Genomic DNA, 22,146 nt, shown 5'->3' on the forward strand with positions numbered 1-22,146 from the left:
AAGCATAATCACAATCAACTGAAAAGGCTCGCATACTCAGACGCGAGGGAATCTGGAACGAGGTTTTTCATTGGGCGGACACGACCATACATCGTAAATTTTCTTGTGCTTATCTGGTGTTTCGTTTTTACTCACCATAATGCGAATGTAAGCACAAGGGCAAGCACAATAACTCAAAAGGGACAATATTGATCCTTGTGCTTGTTGCTTGCGCTTGGGCTTTTGTCGCTAGTCAGGATTTATTTTCCAGTTTCTATACCAGCTGCACAATATGGCATTCGCAATTTTACCCTTGAAAGTTAAATCGATACTTTACCTGAAGGTGGGGGTGGAGTTGCCGGTGGAGGAGGAGTAACTGGTGGAGGTGGCGTGGGTGGTGTTATAGAGCCTGTCTTGCTGAGTACCCAAGACCTCAGATTACCAACATTGGCGTATACTCCAAACTTATTTGGAGCAGCACATCCGTATCCCCAACTAGTGGCTCCCTCAAGATACCATCTTCCATTGAACTCGCAGACCAGTGGCCCACCACTGTCGCCCTGGCAAGCATCAACTCCCCCTTGGTCCAGACCTGCACACAACATAGTGCTATCTATTTTGTTCGGATAAGATTTTAAGCAACGTGACTGTGACACCAAAGGGACACTAGCCTGCATAAGAGCATTGGGCTGGCTGCCACCGGATGACAAAGTTCCCCATCCTGTTATCCAGCACTTCTTGTTTGCATTGTCAATTGGAAGAGCATTACTTGGGTGTGACAAACAGACCAGTCCAACACCACGCCCAAGAGTAGCAGGTTTAGCAAGTTTGAGCAGAGCTATGTCGTTACTGTAGGTTTTTGGTTTGTGATAGTTTTCATGGGAAATTATTTTTACGACGTTAATGTCCTGCTCTGTTCCAACAGATCCACTTACTCTGTAATGAGCTCCCAATCTACATAATAATAAGATTTTGTTGTACATGTAATAAGAGTTACCTGTAATGTCACTGCATGGAAAAGCTTTGTTAAATATTTGTTGAATATATGTCTAAATGGCTTAACTGTGGCCATATCAATATTATCAAAACTTGTATGTGTTAAGACATTCTTTAACATCGATTTTACGCAGAACTACTGCACGGTCAAATGAAAAGACAGACTACATTCCGCAAATATGGTACGAAGATCATTTTGATATCTACAAAATGATATTAGCAGTCCTTAATACGAGTAACTTTCGGATGACTAAATTTTTTATCAAAAGTGAACTCCGTCTCAGTATATCACTGAGTTAACTTGAAAATAATATGGCGATTCTTATTGAACCTATCTTTTGTTTTTTTAAGACAAGTATGATACGTGCGTTGGTCGGTCTTCATTTCTTTATGAACGGAAATACCAACCTCACTTTGACGCTTGAGGGTGATTTTCCTCTCACACAGTGTGCTGCTGTCAAAACCCAAGAAGGAGCAATCAGTGAGCCTCCACAGAATTGCCTGTTGGAGCTGCTCATCAACATGACTTGCCATGGCCAGCTGTTAATGGGAGCTTGTGTTCCACCAACGATGCGAGTATTCGGTCGAGATCCACAGGAACCTAAAAAGTCGATATTAATTTTCATGAAAAAAAAAATGAGGACAGTTTAATTAAGCAATTGATTAATAAGAGCAAGATATTAACTGTTATCCGTTTTGAGTATTAAAATGGCTTTAGAAATAATTTAATTATTGCACAAGTTTAGTTTCTTGACGTTACCAAGAACATGAAAATCACTTTGCCAGAGGGCATATTTTTACTCAGTACGTATATTTAGGTCTTACAAACAAACAAACACCAAGCAGCCGATAACTACATGTAAAATCGAACTTTGTTGCCAAGTAACTTGCACATTTTTATGTTAGAGCAATTTTCGTATGACCTTGAAATGGTTACGGGCTAACACATACGAAACAACAAACGAACAATAAGTAATGCTCAATTTCAACTTTCCTTTCACTTTTAGACATTTTTAGCGGGAAAATGCACAAAAAATATTTTCATGTATCAAGAGTTGTTTTCATTCCAAACAATTCGCCAACTGGCTATTTTTAAAACACTTTTTCACGGTCATGGGAAAGGTGCTCTAATACTACTATTGACAATTTGCGTTCACAACAATCAATCAATCAATTTAATTAAAGTCATGGCGCTGGATGAAGTTGCCCTCTCTATCCTAGCCGGAGACTCATGTTAAAACCACATGACAATAATTTAAACATAGTATAAAAACAATGAGAACTAGTATAAGTAATTAATGATTAAAATAAAGTCACATTAATTGATAAAATATTAATGATAAAATTAATTATAAATTAATTAATGATAAAAAACGTCACGTCAGTTTATGCGTCTTCATTGTAGCCTACGCATGCGATATCCAATTTTTACTGCTATCGCGAAAGAAGTTTCACATTTGCGTGATACTTTTGATTAAAAAACATTCTTTATAGAACATTTTATTTACACTTTTTTTTAAGTAGGCAACAGATATACCTGAAGGTGATGGTGGTGGCGGCGGCGGTGTTGGAGGATTACCCGAGCAGCTCCCTGGTGTTATTGATACGTCATCAACGGCTATGTCGCCTTGCCAGGATGATCCTCGGACTCCTTCAAATGTCACTTGGATCTGGTATGGATAAAAATACATTGAAAAATTACACCAGAAGCGCGTCTTCCAACAGCATGCAGAAGCTGAATATCCTATATATATGTGCCCTTAAATATCCTAATATATCTTTAATATCACTTATAAAGCCCGAATTGTAATGAGCAGTATGTGAAACTATATAAGAAATATATCAGAGGGCATGGATAAAAAAAGAAACAAGGGAAATTTTCCTGCTAATTCTTGGCAAGCTGTTTTTTTTTTTACAGTGCCGGTATAACAATACTAGTTTAGACCAAACATATGTTGAATTGATGCATCTTGATAATATTTATGTTTTAACATTTTGGATACTTTAAAGAAGCGTCTTTTAGTTTCATTACTCGTCAATTCACAGCTCACAGTTACTACACTTTTTTATTTGTATACATTGCAATTCACCAACATGTAGAACAATTATTTGCAATTACTGTTGATCACCTCTAAATGAACTCTTATCTCAAAATCGATTTACCTTTCCACTTGAAGTGATAGAACGTTCCACTTTTTCCCACTTATTTCCTTGGTCACCGGACTTGGTAAAGACTTTTTGATTTCCACTGAAGACGTTAAGAGTTCGCATTGACGACCCATACATGTGATAAAAGAACTTCAGGCAGAACGTGCCGCTTACGGATCGCGTAAAAACAAGCTTGGCGTTGTCTCCTGGTACTCTTGGAGATGAAGTCTCGATATACATGTATTGTCCTGAAATAAAATTTTTATACCAGCCTTGATATATAACCAGATAAACGGTGAAAAGGGAACACTGGGCTCTTTGCACGAGACAGTAAAGTGACTGCCGATGTATCTGTCTTAAAGCTTGATAATTTCTAGGGTCAAGAAAATCAAATCAATCAATTTATTAGAGTCATAACGAGGGATGAGGTGGCCCATTAAGTATAAAAACAAAGAAAAGTAATATAGGTACTGAATAATGCAATTTTGTAAGATGTGGAAGATTCGCCTTCTTTAGTCTTCTTATTTTCTTGCGGAACATAAGTCCGATACCATTGCCTTCCATCTGGTCCTATTTTGGGCCACTTTCTTGGCAGCAGCTCAAGATACATTTTTTCCTTTCAGTTCTTAAAATACGAAAGCGCCTCCATGACTGCACGGAGGATTCGCAGGGGAAAAAATTGCTGGTTTATCAGCAAGGCTTGTTTTGCAAATTCTTTCCATACACATGATAGCGTCACCTAAAAACAGAAGTGTCGGGCCAATGCCAGTACCCGATTCGGTGTGAACGTGCCAAACATTACTTCATCGCGCTTTCCTCCAGATAATTATAATTATACAATAAATGTCATCATACCCGAGCCACCATGGCCTGAAGATGGACCAGTGCCCGATGATGGGGTGCTTCCAGACGTTAATGTCCAGTCAAACTTGTCTGAACTGCTTTGTGTCCAACCAGAGCACAATCCATTGTTAAAGTTGCAGACGTTTGCTATAGTGAAAGTAAAATTGAAAATCGGTAGGTATTTATTTTCTTTTTTAGCTCCAGTAGAAGGTATTTTTTATCAGGCAATTTTTTATAATAAAACAAATAAAGAGACAAATATGATACTTACAACCGCTCGGCGGCGGAGGAGTCGGTGGTACTAAAATCAGAACATCACATCATTAACACTGAATATTAACCATTGATTATAGTAAATATAAATACGAATGCGTTGATCTATCCTCAACTACATCTGGACCAAGCTTTTTTTATATGTATTTGGGAGATCACTTTTTTTTAATATTCTAGTCGAATGTAACCTACAAGCCGCTCGACGGAGTAAAGCAGTTTGATTCATTAAGCTGCTGTAAACTGTTGATCAACCGCCCTCTCTTTATCCTTTAATCTCAGTTTGATCTTTTTCCAGCTTGGTCATTCTGTTTTGACGTGAGATAAAATTCTCGAGAAATAGTTTGAATTCAGAATGTATCCAGAGCTATTATCGAGATCTGTTTTCATTACGCCCAATTAATCTAAGCCGGAGTAAATTAACCTGCGACGCGATCATATATTTTTTTTTTTTGCATTTTACTCTATAGAAGTAAGTAAGAAGCAGGAAAGTACGAAGAGCAAGCAAGCAAGTAAGTAAGTAAGTAAGTAAGTAAGTAAGTAAGTAAGTAAGTAAGTAAGTAAGTAAGTAAGGTGTCAGTTGGTGACATTAAAAAATAAAATATCTTTAATAGGCAAACTGAAACGTTAAAAATTTCGAGCCTTATTTATGTTAAAATTGTATTTTTTTTAGTTAGAGAGGGTTGGATAAGAAAAACGTCAAAATTGAAAAGAAAAACGTATTTCGATTATTGACTTGTTATTACCAGGTCCTCCAGAGCACTTGTACATCCTCTTCACTTGTTCAATATCAATTGCACTAAGTCCACCGCGCTGACCAAGTGTAACCTGCGATTAACAACGTTTTGATAACTATTATTCCAAACATTCAGCATAACAATTTTCTAACACAACAGAATTGCCTTGAATTGCTAACTAATCTATCACAAATTTTACAACTTTTTATTCAATGTTCGTGCAGGGGCTAGAAAAGAATTTTTATCACTCTCTTTGGTCTAATATTATCTTCTTTGTTTTGATTGTTGTTGTGATGTTGTCGTTTTTATCTTAGAACAATATCCCACTTCCCCCCTCCCTCCTCTTATTGGAGCAAGAATGGGCACGCGTCCGCACCCCTCTTTAATTTCTTTCCAGCCAGAAAGGTCAAGAAAGCCACTTTGCAACCAAACCCGCTCCCTTTTGAAGAGCTTTGTACCCATCTAACGCGTTTGCCTTTGTCCCATGTTCAAAACAAAAAAAGAATGAGCGAAATGGAAACAGGAAAAGTTTTAACCTAGAAAGTTTAAAGAGCTACACTCAAGGAAAAAAAGAAAGAAATTAATGCGTTATCGTCTACATTGGCCTGGTGGAGTTTATTTTTGGGTAGTTATCTTCAAGAAAAAAAGACCGCTTAACAAAATTCATTCTATAGTTTTTGTCTACTTACTCCAGCTTTCTTAGGCACTATGGTAGGTTGACCATTCTTGCTAAAATATCTTGAACCATAATGCATCACAGATCCATAATCATAAGGTGTTCCCAAAGAGTCGATCACATTTGTTCCGTGCTTTTTGAAATTGCCTTTGGCCGCTGTTGAAAACAACAAAAGCACATTATAATTAGAAAGCAATTGAAATTAGCCTTCAGGGCTAGAGCTCGCACAATAATGTAGATTTACTTGACTTGGTATAAGGATGTCAAAAAAGCAACTCAGAGAATAACAATAAAACTTTTTTGTGTATACTCACAATCTTGGATGTTTTCAAATTTGATAGTTACATAGGTATCTCTGTCAGGTCGTGACTGCTCGTGAAACAAACCCAGGGCGTGTCCTGTGTGAACAAAACAAAATTGGGTCTGCATGAGCATGGTTAAAATAAACCAGGGCAACACTTTATCACATACTTCTAACATTTTTATAGTAGAAAATCAAGTTTGTATTTGCAGAAAGCCATAAAGCCATAATGTAAAGTTACAAAACGAACTTCTTCGCCTTTTTGACGAAATAATTCCTTTTCTCGTTAATAAACGCTCTATTTTTTTCATTTGTTCTATAAACATTTTCAAAGAAAATATTCTTACCTATCTCGTGAACAACTGTTCCCTTATTCCAGCAACCACTGGCAAGAGACAGTTGCTGCATTCGTCCTGTTTTTCCAACATATGACCAGCAGCTGAAAAATAATCAGTTTGTTAATTTCAAGTCAGTGTAACTGGAAGTAATCAAAACTGTGCTAAAATCTCAGTTGTGGTTTAGCTGGCTTATAATGATAATAATGATAATAATAATAATATTTCATAATAATAATAATAATAATAATAATAACTTAACAATAATCATTAAAAAGTGTACACACATCGATAAAAAGATACAGAATTAAAAATCAGCTGTTAAAAAAGTCAATAAAATGTCTTTGCAATTATATTACAGCAAGACGCCCATGTGTGACCACTTTTAATTTATTCACATTCTTTCGTGCAGATTTAATCCAATCAGAAGTCATCTGCAAGCTATCCACGGCTTTTGATTGGATTAAATCTGCACGAAAGAATGTGAATAAATTAAAAGTGGTCACACATTTGGGCGCCTTGCTGTAATAATAAATAGTATACAAATTTAAATTTTAAAAACTCTGCCACGATTTCAACATTGAAATAATAATTGAATGATAAAATTCTAGTAAAAATTAAATATCAAACTGAATATTAAAATGTAGTAGTTACTAAATATCAAAACCAAGTCCTGCAAGTCCTCTTTCAATGTCAAAGTCCATCTCTTGTTGAGATTTACTCTACTCAATGAACGCGATCCCTTAAGCATAGGGAGGGATGTTCTCAGAATGGCAAATGAGACTCTGTTTCTTATGCAAGACATCTTAGTCGAGTAATCCTCGCCTTTCTTGACTGATAGAAGTTCCGCTAGTCGCTTGATAATAATAATATTGATATTGATTGTCGTGGTGATTGAAGAAAAACACACAACATCGATATTTAAATTTCATCTTCAGGTTGCGTCTTGATCGCAAGTGTCCTTTATCTCAAACCTCTACAAATGAATGGATTTTCACTTACCCTGATCCCTGGAAGAAGGAGACGTAAGCAGATTCACTGGTCCTTTTTTTGAACCTAATGCATGTATTCGCTCTGTAGTCATTAAAAGCAGCATTTATTGCCGCCATCGCCCGCGGCTGTGAAGCTAACGAAAAATTAAGAAAATTATTTTAGTAGTTGTAGAGTAATGGTGATGAAGTTTACAGGCGACAGCGTGGCGCTGTTATATACCATTTAACCTCAATTTGCGGATAGAAATCAAGCGTCTTAAAAAAATATATTTATAGTCGTCGCGAGGAAACAACTTGAAAATTAAAGCCTTAGTTTTTCAGGTTGCAATCCATTTCCATCCAAGCCATCCGCTGCCAAAGACGCTTGTTAACAGTTTCAGTGCTTTAATTTATCAATTTTTTTTAAAACATTGAGCATTATTTTTGGGTTTCCTACCACAGAAATATGAATTTTGGTTGTTCAAAAATCTGGTAAAATCCGTCGGTGACAAAGCCCCTTTAAGAATATCAGTTGGCTGATACCAGAAATGTTAATTTTCTAGACAAATTCAATTCTGTTAACATCTTTCGTTTAAGGGAAGAGAAGTTCATAGAATGCTACTTACAAAGTGATCCAGTAATCTCGTAAACCATAACGCCATTTGGCCATCTTCTATTTGCCATCGATCCTCTCTGACCATTTATAACCTTTTCTTGTTCAGAAGTCAAGATCATGTCGCCATCAAAGAGGCCTTTGCCATTCCGAGTTACGCCCAAATTTTCTACAAGAAGAAAACGCATGTTGATAAATTAAAAATAAAATATTTCAGTTTTCATTACATTGCACCCTTTATTTCTTCAACGGCCGATATCACTTTAATAGAATAGCAATAAAAATAAGTAAATCCGCATTTGTTAATGTCACTTAGCAGTCGTCGATGCTATAAATCGAAAGGAAAGGTATTGATCCTATAATTTTTGCTACTTTATTAATTTTGACTCACCCTCAGGCGATGGCTGCCAAGACTGAATCCCTCCGACAATAAAACAGCAAAGTAAAATCGCCGCTTTCATGTTTGATTTGCTATCAACTGTTTTATGCGTCTATCTTCTCTTATAAAAACCGTTCGACATATAGATAAACGTCGCAAATTAAGTCGTAAGTCAGCCGGGAGAAATGTTTCTTCGAGCGTACTTCCTTGGAGTGGAAACCAGCCCTTCTCCGTGTAAAATATTTTCGTTTACACTTTTCGTTTTAAATAGTTCTGCTGCCGTTCCCTTAGGGGTTACGTAACAACCATTGAAGCGGTTATTTCTATTAACAATTGACTGTAATTTTTTTCATCTCTCCTTACACAACAAACAAAGAAATTTCTTCGTTTTCCATTATTTTGTAGTTTTTTTTATCACTGTTCCCTAAGGTAATATAAGAAACATAGCTACGGTTATATTTCTTTTTAACAAGGACCGATTGTTTCCTGACGACAATACATAGCGAGAAGAAATAGCATTTCGTTAACCATTCCGACCCAAAAATATTGTTTTGACATTTCTTTGTAATTTGCGATCGATTGGACATTTTTACGCCTGCTGCTTAGGCATTACGCAACAGTATTTTGTTAAATTTGCTAAAAGATCGATAGCCACGAGATTGCTAGTGGGAAAATGCGTCAACAACCCACCAAATATAGGTAATGACACCTAAAGGTTGTTTTATTGCAGAAGTCATTTTTGGTGCATTATTTAAACAAAAAGAACAGATCATGCAAAGTCAACTTGATAAAAAGTACGAAGGAAATTTTACCGAGCCATAGTTACTAGCGGATGGTGGTCCACCCAGTTTAAATTTCTCTCAATTTTTGTCAAAAAGATGGTTCCCACTCATTTTCGATGAACCTTTCAAATTCACAGCCAATTTTGTTCCTTTTATCCTTAATGAACTATTGTGTACAACTTTATATTTACATATGACAAAAAATAATGATCTGTGTAACATGATAAGAAATAAACACCCTCTATTTTACTGCAAGCGACGCCGGAGCTTAGAATCGTGACAATAAGGTGGTCATGGCCATTAAGGTAACACGGAAGGAAAATTGGCGTTTTCGTTCCAAGTGAAATTTTGTGCAAACCATCAATGGTAACCCAAATAAATTATATATTTTCTGAAAGCTTATTGAATAAAGATTGCAATTTTGGATTTTTTTTTTGATCATATAGACCAAAATAAGCAACGTCAGCATTTTGTTTGCAATTATGATGTTGCGCAACTTTAGGTCAATTTGAGAACACATTTACATGAGAGCCAAAACTTTTATGTGGAATTTGATCTACATATATTGGTCCAAAAAACGGTGTCTCAGATTTTTCTTTTCTTGCTCCATTATTTTTTTATGAATTTTTAAACTTTAAAATGGCGTTTTTAGGGCTTCTTTAGGATTAAAAATTCATAAAAAATTAATGGAGCAAGAAAAGAAAAATCTGAGACACCGTTTTTTTAGACCAATATATGTAGATCAAATTCCACATAAAAGTTTTGGCTCTCATGTAAATGTGTTCTCAAATAAACCTAAAGTTGCGCAACAACATAATTGCAAACAAAATGCTGACGTTGCTTATTATGGTCTATATGATGTAAACAAAATCCACATTGCAATCTTTATTCAATAAGCTTTCAGAAAATATATACTTTATTGGGGTTACCATTGATGGTTTGCACACAATTTCACTTGGAACGAAAACGCCAATTTTCCTTCCGTGATACCTTAAACTAGTTCGAACCTTGTCGCCATAGAGTGGCTTTAATTTCATTGACAAAAAAAAAATAGGTAGCTAGATCGCTAATCTATATAAAGGCGCCTATGGTCTCGCAATAATACTTGACTGTTTTTTTTTTTTTTTTTCACAAAACCTATCGCGTCTGGACCAATATTTTTTGACGGGTTCGGACCATTTCTTGCTCTCGTGTGAACTGGCTTATATATTTCTCTGTTGCTGAAAGTCGTTGCTTTGGTCTAAGCGCAAGAAACTGGCAATGATTCTTGTTTTTTGTGCCCGGTCATGTATTCTATCTTTTCTTTCAGGTGTCTTTTAAACGCTTTTTTGGCTGGGAGGATGGAAAGGCAAAGAAAAACACCCTTGCAATAATGTAGATCACTTACTTTCTTTGTGGTGTAGATCTTGATTATTGGCTTATTTGGCAAGTATACAGTTCTTATCGAGAGTCTTTTAACAACTATAAACGCTCTACTTTAATGAATGCTTTTAAACTGAGGGAATTTGTTTTAAACGGGATGTAAACGGTTTAGTCATCACAGGGAGAATAGTTTAACCAATGATCTTAATAACTAGAAAGTTTCAGTGCAATATTTATGACTTACCTTCAGGATTTGCGGATGAGACCCTTCCAACAATAAAACAGCACAGCACAACTAGAACCTTCATATTGCCGAAACTGTATGTTGTGAGCATGGAAGAAAGCCAAAGGCCCTTCTTATAGCACCCGCTCGCTATTTGTCTGAACACACTCAAAGGTTGCAGCTGTCCTGAATGTCAACTAGTTTGACAATGCATCGAGCGGTTAAATGGAAACAGTTTGCTCAGTGACATGGCCACCTTTATTACTGTTACTTTGCTGTTTAATCGCAATTAACACGATAAATGAATTGTGGAATATAGCAGTAAATCACTTTGCCTGGTATCCTGGGGCCTGGTATAGCATTGATAATATCAGTTATTCCTAAATTATCATCCATAAGTACTGATAACGGCACGAAATCGACAAAGGAAAGTTCCTAAAGCTCGGAGAAGGGACCTCTCCTCAAAAATAATTTTAAACAAACATACAGTTAGTTTCTTTCAAAGTATCAATTGTTCGATGAGCTCATTTAGGAACCATTGATAGTAGTTTTTAAAAATATGTCAATATTTGCAAAAAGCCCGAATAAAGCGTTGAAGAGCTGCAATTGCTTTTCCAAATAGAAAGTTTGTAAGGAAATGTTTTGGTTTTATAATGTTTCATTTTACTTTGAAGCGACTAAGTAAAAAATTTAATAATAAATATCTGCAAAAAACGACTTTTAAGAACATTTTAAAATAAAGTAAAACATAGACGATGTTTCGAAGTTGACTAAACAACATTATCAAGTCGAGTTGAGAAAAAATAAAACAAATGGACAATAAATATTAATTTATAATATGTTCGTCGTTAAGCGGAAAAGTTTCGCACGTGTAGGGTCCGGCCGCATATTTAGATTTCCATGACGTATTTTTATAAACAAAATCTTATTGACCATAAATTCAAATTCCCCTTTGCTTGGCGTTTATTTTCAGGACACGAAAATGCCTTACTTTTTATATTTTTCTTTTATTATTATTATTATTTTGGTTGTATTCATTAATCTCATCTCATTTTATGCTTCAATTTCATGAGTAGCATTTGCTGAATAGCATAATTGTCCTGGGTTAAAATAAATTGTATTCTACCGTCAGGTATAGATGCTTTTCTGGAATGATATTCCAGCTGTCCTATTCAATCAGGTGTATTTTTTTCTTGGAAGAAATAAGAATACACTTAATTTTCGATTGCACAATGCAAGTAACAATACTCAATTAACATTCACTAATGTTTTTTTCAATTTTGATTTTTTTTTAAAAAAAAAAACTCTTTCAAACGCCCGTCTTTTTAAACAAAATTATTTTTAACGTTTTACAGCATACTGGCACTGGGTTAGGTTTATATTGGGTTTTAAAAGTTTGGAACGATATTTGTAAAAGTTAGAAGAAGAAAAAGAAAAAAGTGTTAAGAAATTTGATAAGATGAGTTTCCAACAAAAGTTCTAACCGTACTTAAGACAACCAGACTGAGCGGAACCGGCATAGCTATTGTATTTTTAGGCAAAAACGTAAAATGATTTTTTTGTTTTGTTCTAAATAAGGTACAAATAAACTTCTTTTAAGTTAAGAAAAGGTGCAGCATCCTAGGGAAAATAAACAAGAAAATTGAAATTGTCCGAAGAACTGTTATTAGGCCCCCTTTTTAACGTTTACTGAAAATCTCCCGCTCTTTTGTGAAATTCACGCTACCGAAGCAGTAAGAGGTATCTTATTTTATGTTGTTCTTATAGAGAAATACAGAATTCAGATATTTTAAAGGACGGTCATGTCAGAAAGGTCACTAGTAACCGTAAGGAATCTGCGAAAACTGTCCATGTAATCGAAAATCTATCGTTATCAATGAAAATTTGAACTATTTACACAAACTTCAATAAAATTCATTAAACCTCCTCTAGAAAAGATTTAAAACAGGGTGGGTACGTGAGAAAAAGTTACAACTGAGAAAACAAATTGAACCGAAGGTTTTCTTTGGATTTTTTGTTTGAATGAGAGGGAGGGGAAGTGCCGCTCATTTCTCTAATTCTTGACTATGTTCCGAACCAAAATACTCAATTTTCCATGCACGCTTTGAGACTAAAATCTATTCCATGTCTAGGACTGGAAATTTGCGTATCTGAGGTGGTAAATCAAATTATAGTTTTTGTTTTTGTAGTTTTTATTTCTTTTTCTTTTTGTCTCTTTTACGATTGAATTTGAAATACCTGTCGAAGAAAAAACGGTTAAGAGGAAATCCGCCAGGACTTCGAGTATTTTTTGGACAAATTTTTTTACCAATTTTTTTTACCCTTGTTTGCAATTTTTTTTTTTTTTCTTTAAATTTTTTTTTTGAAAAAATTTTTTTTAACCACCCCCACACATCAAAAAAATTTTTTTTGTTCCCTGTTTCCCCCTGATTCCTTTAAAAGTTTTTTTTTCCCTTGGTGGGTAAATTTAAAATTTTTTTTTTCTCTCTTTTTTTAAAAATTTTTTTTCCCAAATTATTTTCTCTTTTTTTCTAATTTTTTTTTTTTTTTTTAAATATTTTTTTAAAAAAATTTTTTTTTCACAACACCCCACATATAAAAAATTTTTTTTTCTCTTCCTCTTTCTTCAATAAAATTTAAAAATTTTTTTTCTTTTTTTTTTTTTTTTTTTTTTTTTTTATAATAATTTTTTTTTTTTTTTTTATTTTTTTTTTTTTTTTTTTTTTTTTTAATGAAGGGAAAAAAAAAAAATATATTTTTTTATTTTTTTTTTTTTTTTTTTTTTTTTTTTAATTATTATTTTTTTCCTCCTTTTTCCTTAATACGTTTTCCTAATCTCTTTAAAAGTCATAGCCAATTTCAAACAACTTGAAAAAGCTATGACAATTGTGATCAAAATAAACACTGCAGCACTAAAATCATAGCCTTTGTGGCTGGGTTCTACTATACTTATGCTGGGTAATTACAGTCAACTCTTAACGGACACCTCTATAAGACGGACAACTCCTAAGACTGACACCTGGAGATCGTCCCTGCCGTTTTTCAGTCATTTTCCTGTAACTAAACTGCCTAAAAGGAGGACAACGGACACTTTGAAACTGTCAACGGATACTTGACAATTTTTTTTTATGTGTGTGGGTGGAAAATTCTTCAAAACTTCGTATTGACATCAGTAAGGCAAAGTTAGTTAGCGTCTTAAGGATACAAAACTTACTCACCAAAAGCAATCCGCTCTAACGGATTACTTCTGGACTTAAAGTGGTCGTTTTCTACTTACAGTATTTAATACTTGTAGAAGCTCTCAACTTTTTCTTCAACAAGTGAATTTTTTAAATAAAGATTATCCACGGTGTTTATATTATTATATTCTTGTTCCAGTTTGCAAAGTGTACAGGGGCGTTTTTAGACTTGAACAAGCGAATACAGTCATATAGAAATGTTACAGTTTGTAACGTGTATGTACTGCTCACTTTTCAGGAACAATAAACTGTCGATCGATTATAACTCTAACTCTCTTAGACGGACACTTGGGGCCGGTCCGGAAGGTGTCCTTCTTATAGGGGGTTTAGTTACAGTAAATGACTAACGGTAAACGTATACAGTAACAATTATTACAAGAACCAGCGAAACAGTGACAAGAAGCCTGCCTTGTAAGACGTGGAAAACGCGGGTGGTATTAGAGATATTTTTATGAAGCCAATCTTCATATTCAAACACTAAAAAATGCGACACGCATTTTGAATGACACTTTAATTATTGCAACTGAAGACAAATTACACAAACACATATCACAACTTCTTTTCATTCATTCATGACCGAATCAATCCACTTTCTGAACTTTGCGATCCGTGCAAACACCGTATAACGGTCATGCGCGGAGCACGTTGGGGAGCCCCAGCTCACCGCTCCTTGTAGAACCCATCTTTTGTCAGATTTCTGGCATACATAGGGACCACCACTATCACCATGACAACCGCCAACATTTGCGTCATGCTTTCCCGCACAGAGCATTTCAGGAGTTATTTTCAACAGGGCACCACCTTTAAAAAATCAAAATTAATGGATAAATAATACTGACTGACTTTACGAGCGGACTTTTTTGCTTCACTTGAAAGCGTTTTCGAACATTTTTACGTTATCATTACTGTACTTGTTTACAGTACATCATTTTCAGAGAAAGAACAAGTCTTACAAGTCTCCGAGTTAATTGAAGCGACAAAATGCAGACTTTAGGCTGAGACCTGCAGATTTGCACTCCGACCAGCCTGAATAGTACTCCGGTTAGCATGTTTACGGCTTAGCTCTCATCAATAATGGTAATGGTAACTCGATATACGCTTAGAAATGCGTTAAAAGAAGTCTGCAGGTCTGTAGTCTACATTTCTCGCACATTGATACTTTGACTAAGGGCCTGTTTACAAGCAGGTAGGGTAAACCTAGTGCTAGGGTTACCCAGCGGGGCGGGGGGGCGGGGGGGGGGGGGGGGGCAGCGGGGGCGGGGGGGGGGGGGGGGGGGGGGCGGGGGGGCGGGGGGGAGGGGGGGGGCTAGGGTTACCCTACCTGCTTGTAAACAGGCCCTAACAATGCCAACGTTTAATAATCTGATTTGTTTCTGTACGTATTAATCGTGGCAATAAGCTGCAATTCATAGCAACACGATTACTGCGGTTAAAAGATTCAGAAATGAAACGAACTAACTAAAAACTAATTTATACCTGGCGATGTTGCTAACTTTGTGGCACATTCGCTGTTACTGACAGGCGAAATCTTCGCTTCTTGAAGAATGCTATGCGCAGAGCCTGGATGTTTAATCTTACCCCATCCTGACAAGAAAATGTAAATAATAGATCATTCTTTCGGCTTGCCCGCTGTACAGTTGCAATTTATGTTATACCTTAGCATTATTGCTCAACCAACATTTTAAAAGCAAAAGGCATTTTATTCATATTTATTCATTTATGCATCTATGCCTTCGTTCTTTCGTTCGGGCCTACAATCCTAGACAAAAATCCTTGGGACACTCAAAGATATAGTGCTCAGTGACCATTCCCTTTGCATTATGACCTCATTGTTTAATTTTCCGAGCCCCCTTCTACCCCCCCCCCCCCCCCCCAAACAATGTTAAGATATTGTCCCACGGTATGATGGATAGAAACCAACACTGAATCGGGGGTGGGGAGGGGGAGGTCAGTACAATGTCAATTTTTCGTCGAATTGGTTAAGACTTTTGTCTAGGATTGTAGTTTTGTTCCTTTCAGGCTCGAACGCTCGTTCGTATGTTGAGTCAGTCATAGCCAAATTACCCAGCATTGAGCTTGCACAAGAAATGCTGTAGCTTTTTTTTTTACACGGTAATTTAAACTAAGATGAAACCTGTAATGTAGCAGTCTGCTTCGAAAGACACTTGTTCATCAGGACTTGGAAGACACACAATGCCAACATTTTCATTCAGTAAGGCTTGCCGTGACAACTGGATCAAGGCGATATCGTTGTTTAGAGCACTTGGTTTATTATACTCCGGATGTCTTATCACTCGTATTCCTGGAATGTCTTGCTCTTTTCCTTCAATGACAAGCCGGTTAAAATCCCCAACACGAATTGTGTAGTAACTGCCAGGCCTAAAACCAAATCAAATAGTGATACATGAGAATATTTTGTTTTAATTGTTATGGCGGAGTTTAAGAGTTGATTGAAGCTTTGCCATATCTATTAAATGATATATATCGAAAAAATTATGCAGTCAAGCATTCGTTTGTTACTTGGTTTTTTCTTCAATGGAACTACTTACAATCATTGGCTTTACGATCTCCAAAGTTACTAAACCATTTTTTAATAATTATACCGACGTCAGGAAGAAGACAGTAAGAAGAGAAACGTATTCAAACCAACAGCAACATTTACAACAAACAAAAACATCAGAAACTTGTAAAAAGGCAAAAAAAACTTGTTTAAAAAGAAAGCTGACGTCAGGACAGCAGGCTTCCGACTTTAAAAATGTAACCTTATAATTATTCAAGAATTTCGACATAATATGAAATTCCAACAGAAATTCAAAATGTTTTGGTGTTTGTTTAATACAGAATACTTTACGAGATAAACGCTGACATACTCCGATTTATGGTTCATAGAAAACGTTTCAAATAACAACTTAAACAATTATAAATTAAGAATAAAGCATTGTCGTAGCTATACAACACACTTCATCAAATATGATGCTACAGTGGAACCCCGATATAACGATATGCCAAGGGACAGTAAAATAATATCGTTTTATCGAAGAATCGTTTTATCGAAACTCCCGATATAACGATATGGCCGTAAAATAACCGAAAATATCGTTATATCGGGGTAAACCTAACAAGTATTTTTTACTGCATATTAGAGGAGGATAAAGAGAATAATTTTGATAAGAAGGCTTAGAACACAATATCATTTTCGTATATCATCGTACAAAGTTGTTTTTAGAAACGTTTGAGATGACTCGATTACCTTAATGTTATTGCATTAAATTCGATGTTTTGCAAATAAAATGTGACTGTGTACTGATAATATCGTTATATCGGGAGGATTTTACGTTCGGTCCGCTAAATTCTCATCGTTGTATCGGGAATATCGTTATATCGAAGATCGTTGTATCGGGGTTCCGTCCCATACATTTTACTGTAACTTATATCGAGGATCGTTATATCGTGTACATTACTTTGTATGCATGCATTTGTCACAAATATTTTCCAATATCCCAAATTCTTTGTAATGTCAATATTTATTTTAAGAGAAACTTACATTCCAGCTGTTATGCAATGAGCTGCAGTGACTACCCAATCAGGAGCGATCAAAGATCCACCACAACTAAAAGACTTGTAACTTCCCTTGAGGAGAGCAACCTATCAAAGTAAGAGAAGTGTGACCACTTTAAATAAATTCACATCCTTTTGTTCAATCATTATCAAATCAGAAGCCGAGAACAGTTTCCATTTGACTTCTGACTGGATCAATCTGCATTAGAAAATGTAATAATTAAGTTAAATTAAGGGCGTATTTACTTGGAATTTTCTATTGTTTTTTTGGCTTGAAAATAATTAAAAATTCCAACTGGCAAAGGCGACGGCTATACGCGTAAATTGGAAATAATACGCCCTAAGTGTCACTCGATTGGGCTTCTAGGTCTAAAAATAAACATCAGATATCTCCATATAGGAGCTTCCACAACTCACGTTATATACCGGTAATGTTAATCATATAAAACGTGAACATTGAAAACGTGTTATTAAGAATTTTTTGACCTGACTTTATGCAACATTTAATCAAGTCAATAAATAGATGTTTTAATCGCAGTTTAAGGCCCGGTAATACGGGCAACATTTTTGTTCAACTTGTCTCGCAACATTGTTGCGTTGCAAGTTGAACGAGTTGTTGCCCGTATTACTACCGCGCGATCAACTTGTCTCGCAACAAATTTCGGTGTTGCAAGTTGAAAAAAAATTGTTGCAAAAAGTAGAACTCGGTTCTACTTTGTGCAACATGTTGCTGCAACTTGCAACACCGAAATTTGTTGCGAGACAAGTTGAGCGCGCGGTAGTAATACGGGCAACAACTCGTTCAACTTGCAATGCAACAATGTTGCGGAAAATGTTGCCCGTAATACCGGGTCTTTAGTTGAGTATTTTAAAACATGCACACTTTCTAAATTATTGTTTGTATTTGATTATTAAAGAAAGTCTTTGTGTTTTATACCACGGAAGAAAATTTACAATTAGCTTTTAAAGATAAACATAGGACATCGCGTCGTGGTATTACCTGCCATGGCCAGTTACCAAATTGGGCATTAACTCCCCCGATGACCCGTGTCTTTTTTGAAGAAATACCGCAGTTTGTCAAAGGAACTGAAAAACAGAACGACACGATTTATAGTATGGTTTAGATTTTATATGCATAGAGAAATGTATGTTTGTGCTTGAAAATATGTGTGCATTCCAGTGTAATTAAAGCTTTAAATTCTTTTAAACCATTAACTTTGCTGGAGTTTTACGTACGGTTGCGTTAACATACACATCACTTTACTCCTAGCAAGCGGTACACGGCCGTTCACCCTAACGCAAACGACAATGCAGCCAGAGCAGTAAAACACTATCTCCTTGAAGCCTTATCTTCAGTCTCTGTTTGCACTCCTCTATTGTATGTTTTAATTTGTTGGGGTATCGGTGTGCATTGCTTCGAAATGCTGTAGTGTTAGAGCTACTGTAAGTAGTATGCCTCGTTTCAAAAGAAAGTGAGCGACCCAGTGTGACATCGATGGCATTTACATTGCAACCCCAGTGCAGAAATGAACTGGAAACTAAATTCATCTACCCTCCGCTAAAAAAAAAAGGAAATATGTTTTCCCCTTTACTTTGTAATGTTACAGTTTCAGTGCGAAGTCTTAATCTGAGAAACGTTTTCTTAATTCCATTACTGTACCTGGAGGAGTTGTCGAGGGAATAGCACTGGGCTTTTGAATTATTCCTGGCCCTGAAATAAGCGGTGAAATAGAAATGTTAACTTTCTTATAACGCCAAATTTAGTTATTAAGGCGGAAGCAAAATCATTTTATCATACATGAATGATCCTGCGTGTATTTGTACTATTTACGGGTTAAATCCTTCTTCTCCGCAACGCTAGCATGATAGCGTCGCGATTTAAACAGTTTGACTTTTTTGCAATATTAATTAAGTGAACAATAGATAATCTGATAATGTGTTATTGTTAATAGTTAGATTTCTCTACTGTACCTTGAGTTCCATTTCCACAATAACGTAATCGACATCCGGGTGTTTTCTTTAACTCGTACACGTAAAACCCGCTGCAGTTACGAACCCGGATGTAAGTTGACCAACGGCAACAGTTATGCCCCCAGTTAAAACACACTTGAACAGCGGATGCGCCATCTGCGACAGACGGGTGGGTGCCATTTATCCAACCTGGGGCATTCGCACCACAGTGGTTTATTTTAACACAGGAGGTTGGCATCTGTTGGCCTGCTTGTCCATGGAATCTGTACCAACCCGAAATTAAGTTTATGTCACATTTAAATTGCTTGCTGCTTTTAGTCATTGCTCTATCGCTATCATTGATGAAGGTGTAATTGGTGCATTCTTAAAGAAAGAAAAATATAAGAACAAATATTAATAGAACCCGACTAACGCAGGGTGGAGCTGTATTTTAATTGCGTGGGACGGGATGGGGTATTTTGAAAAAAAGAGATTCATTTTGGCAAAATGCACAAACATGCAACTCAGCGTAATAAGCAGGACATTAATATACAATCTTCGTTCACTGTCCAAAATCCACCCGCGCAATTGGTTAAAATAGATCACGTGATTTTGCTTTACCTGTCGTCAGCAAACTCCGACAGTGCAGTATTGACAATAATGCACAAAAATCGTGCATTATTGAAAGTGTCTTCAGCTTCAAGGCTTGTAGAAGTGGAAGAAAAATATATTCCTCAAATTATCAACGATCCAATATCAAACAAAATCGAAGAGGATAACAACTTTAAGCGCTTTCATGTTCAAAGGTAAACTGCAGCTCAATAAATACATTTTTGTGTGCGATTGAATTGCTTTTAGTTTCTTGATTGTGAAAGCCATCGACTTACTTTGAACAAGCTTCTCGCTGACTGTATTTATGAACGACCACAGCTGATGAACGATTTTATGAACCATTTTAAGCTTTATTTCTGTACGGCTTATTTGTGATTTTTATATTATTGATGTAATCCCGTGTAATTATGTACTACTACACTTCTTATTTTTAAACATTAAGCTTATTGTTTGAAGTTCGTAAGTCGATGATCGCTTGCAGTGTACTCAGGTTGTATATTAAAAGGGTTAGAGTCTGTCCGTTCGTGTTTTGTTGACAAATACACGCACTTGCTGGCCACACGATGAACTCGAAATTTTCAATACTGCACTCGGCTACGCCTCGTGTAGTATTGAAAATTTCTCGTTCATTGTGCGGCCAGCGCGTGCGTGTATTTGTCAACAAAACACTCACAACAGACTCTAACCCATAAATAATCAATGCGTCAAGCAAATTTTTAAGCAGGAGTCATATTGATCTACTGTGCATATGCATGATGAATGAATTAAAGATACAAAAGTTTCGCTTTATTTTTATCATCATACCTGGCGGAATCGTTGGAATCGTACTTGGTTTTGAGGTAGGAACAGTACCTGAGAAAAAATATATGTGCATACAAATACACAGTTACAAATAAGTAATTTAAACAGATGCATATGTGTGTTCAACAAATGCTTTTACAATAAACGCAATTAAAAGTTAACATTTAATAATAATAATATTTAATACTTATATTGCGCTTTTTCTATAAAAATATTCAAAAGCGCATTACAATAATTATTATTAAACTAAATTAAAAAAGTTACACAATAAAAATGAATTTAAAATTACAATATTTACATATTAAGTTGCGTGCAGAGATGGTTTGTATTATTACACAAATCAGAAAAAAAAAACATGAAATGTAAAGTTTTTCCTTGAAATTTGTTTAATTTCATTATCCATTGGATAAGAAATGGTTTCTGTATAAGAGTTTCTATTTTTTTCAAACTGAGCGTAGTTATTATTAGTTATCAACATGAACCCGTCAATCTTAGTTCCCTTTTGCGGTTTAGAAGTTTGATTTAAACAGTTATTCTGCAGACCAACTTCCCGATTTTCAACCAGAGTTGAACCCTAGATGTTCTATTATATAAAGAAGGTATGAGGGCACAAGATACTCTCGTAATGTTCATCCAGTGTTGCAGCACTTTATGCAGTCAATACATTTAGAATGAAGAAGTAAGACTTACTTGTAGTCGGTGGACTGTTTGACGCGCACGGAACAGGTGACGTCATAGAAGCTGGCGGAGTTGCTAGAAAACAAGCCATAAATTCCATGTGAGAAAAGTGCTTAGTTTCACATAAGAATGCACAAGGAATAAATGTTGTTATCGAAAAACGTGATTGCGTTTAAGCGACTCTCAATCTATTATTTTTCTAAATGAATGTGTAGATGTATTGTAAATGTATGTACTTTCTAGATGTATTATATACAAGCTTTTATTTTCGAGAATTATCAATTAAATGATACCATCGTATTTCTGAAACTTTCACCTCTCATTGTAAAAAGTCTAAAAACTAAAATGTTTTTGTTCAAAAAAAATTTAGTTTTTAAAATAATACCATTTCCACATCGAAGGCATTGTAAGAATCCTCTAATAAGTGAATTACATTTGCTTTGTTTTGTTGGCGACACTAAGAGAACCAAAGAAAAGTTTAAAATAAACCAAAGACAGACACAGGAGTGAAAACCTTAGTAATTACGACTACATTTTCCACCCAATATTACGCGAAGCTTTAACCAACAAGTTGTCTCCAAGAAAGTCAGTAGAACAAGTACGGAACATTACCATAATAGCGAGATGTGGCCAAAAGGAACACACACTTTTTTTATTTTGTTCATTCAAAAATCCAAATTGTTTTAGATGAGA

The 22,146-nt window shown here is 35.6% G+C and overlaps 2 protein-coding genes across 2 annotated transcripts in view; both read right to left on the reverse strand.

The window, feature by feature from the left end:
* The window catches only part of LOC144642386 (ovochymase-like), a 70,654-nt gene extending 62,569 nt beyond the window's left edge, over positions 1–8,085 (reverse strand). The window contains exons 1-12 of the mRNA XM_078501347.1: positions 7,883–8,085; positions 7,288–7,411; positions 6,298–6,389; positions 5,964–6,047; positions 5,663–5,805; positions 4,983–5,064; positions 4,238–4,267; positions 3,979–4,113; positions 3,139–3,371; positions 2,513–2,645; positions 1,384–1,576; positions 317–933 (exon numbers count right to left, since the gene is read on the reverse strand). Coding sequence (XP_078357473.1) covers positions 317–933; positions 1,384–1,576; positions 2,513–2,645; positions 3,139–3,371; positions 3,979–4,113; positions 4,238–4,267; positions 4,983–5,064; positions 5,663–5,805; positions 5,964–6,047; positions 6,298–6,389; positions 7,288–7,411; positions 7,883–8,057 — 2,041 coding nt within the window. The 5' untranslated portion in view covers positions 8,058–8,085. The remainder of the gene's footprint in view (positions 1–316; positions 934–1,383; positions 1,577–2,512; positions 2,646–3,138; positions 3,372–3,978; positions 4,114–4,237; positions 4,268–4,982; positions 5,065–5,662; positions 5,806–5,963; positions 6,048–6,297; positions 6,390–7,287; positions 7,412–7,882) is intronic.
* Positions 8,086–14,379: 6,294 nt separating this feature from the next.
* On the reverse strand, positions 14,380–21,553 carry LOC144642387 (chymotrypsinogen B-like). The gene is made up of 9 exons (XM_078501348.1): positions 21,466–21,553; positions 20,779–20,826; positions 19,384–19,746; positions 19,073–19,123; positions 18,413–18,498; positions 17,399–17,499; positions 15,989–16,233; positions 15,331–15,438; positions 14,380–14,655 (listed from the first exon to the last, which is right to left on the reverse strand). The coding sequence occupies exons 1-9, from the start codon at positions 21,551–21,553 to the stop codon at positions 14,417–14,419; spliced, it is 1,329 nt and encodes a 442-aa protein (XP_078357474.1). The 3' UTR covers positions 14,380–14,416.
* Positions 21,554–22,146: the final 593 nt, after the last annotated feature.

The sequence above is a fragment of the Oculina patagonica genome, chromosome 2, assembly GCF_052425735.1.
Source record: "Oculina patagonica isolate OP01 chromosome 2, crgOcupat, whole genome shotgun sequence".
Lineage (NCBI taxonomy): Eukaryota > Metazoa > Cnidaria > Anthozoa > Scleractinia > Oculinidae > Oculina > Oculina patagonica.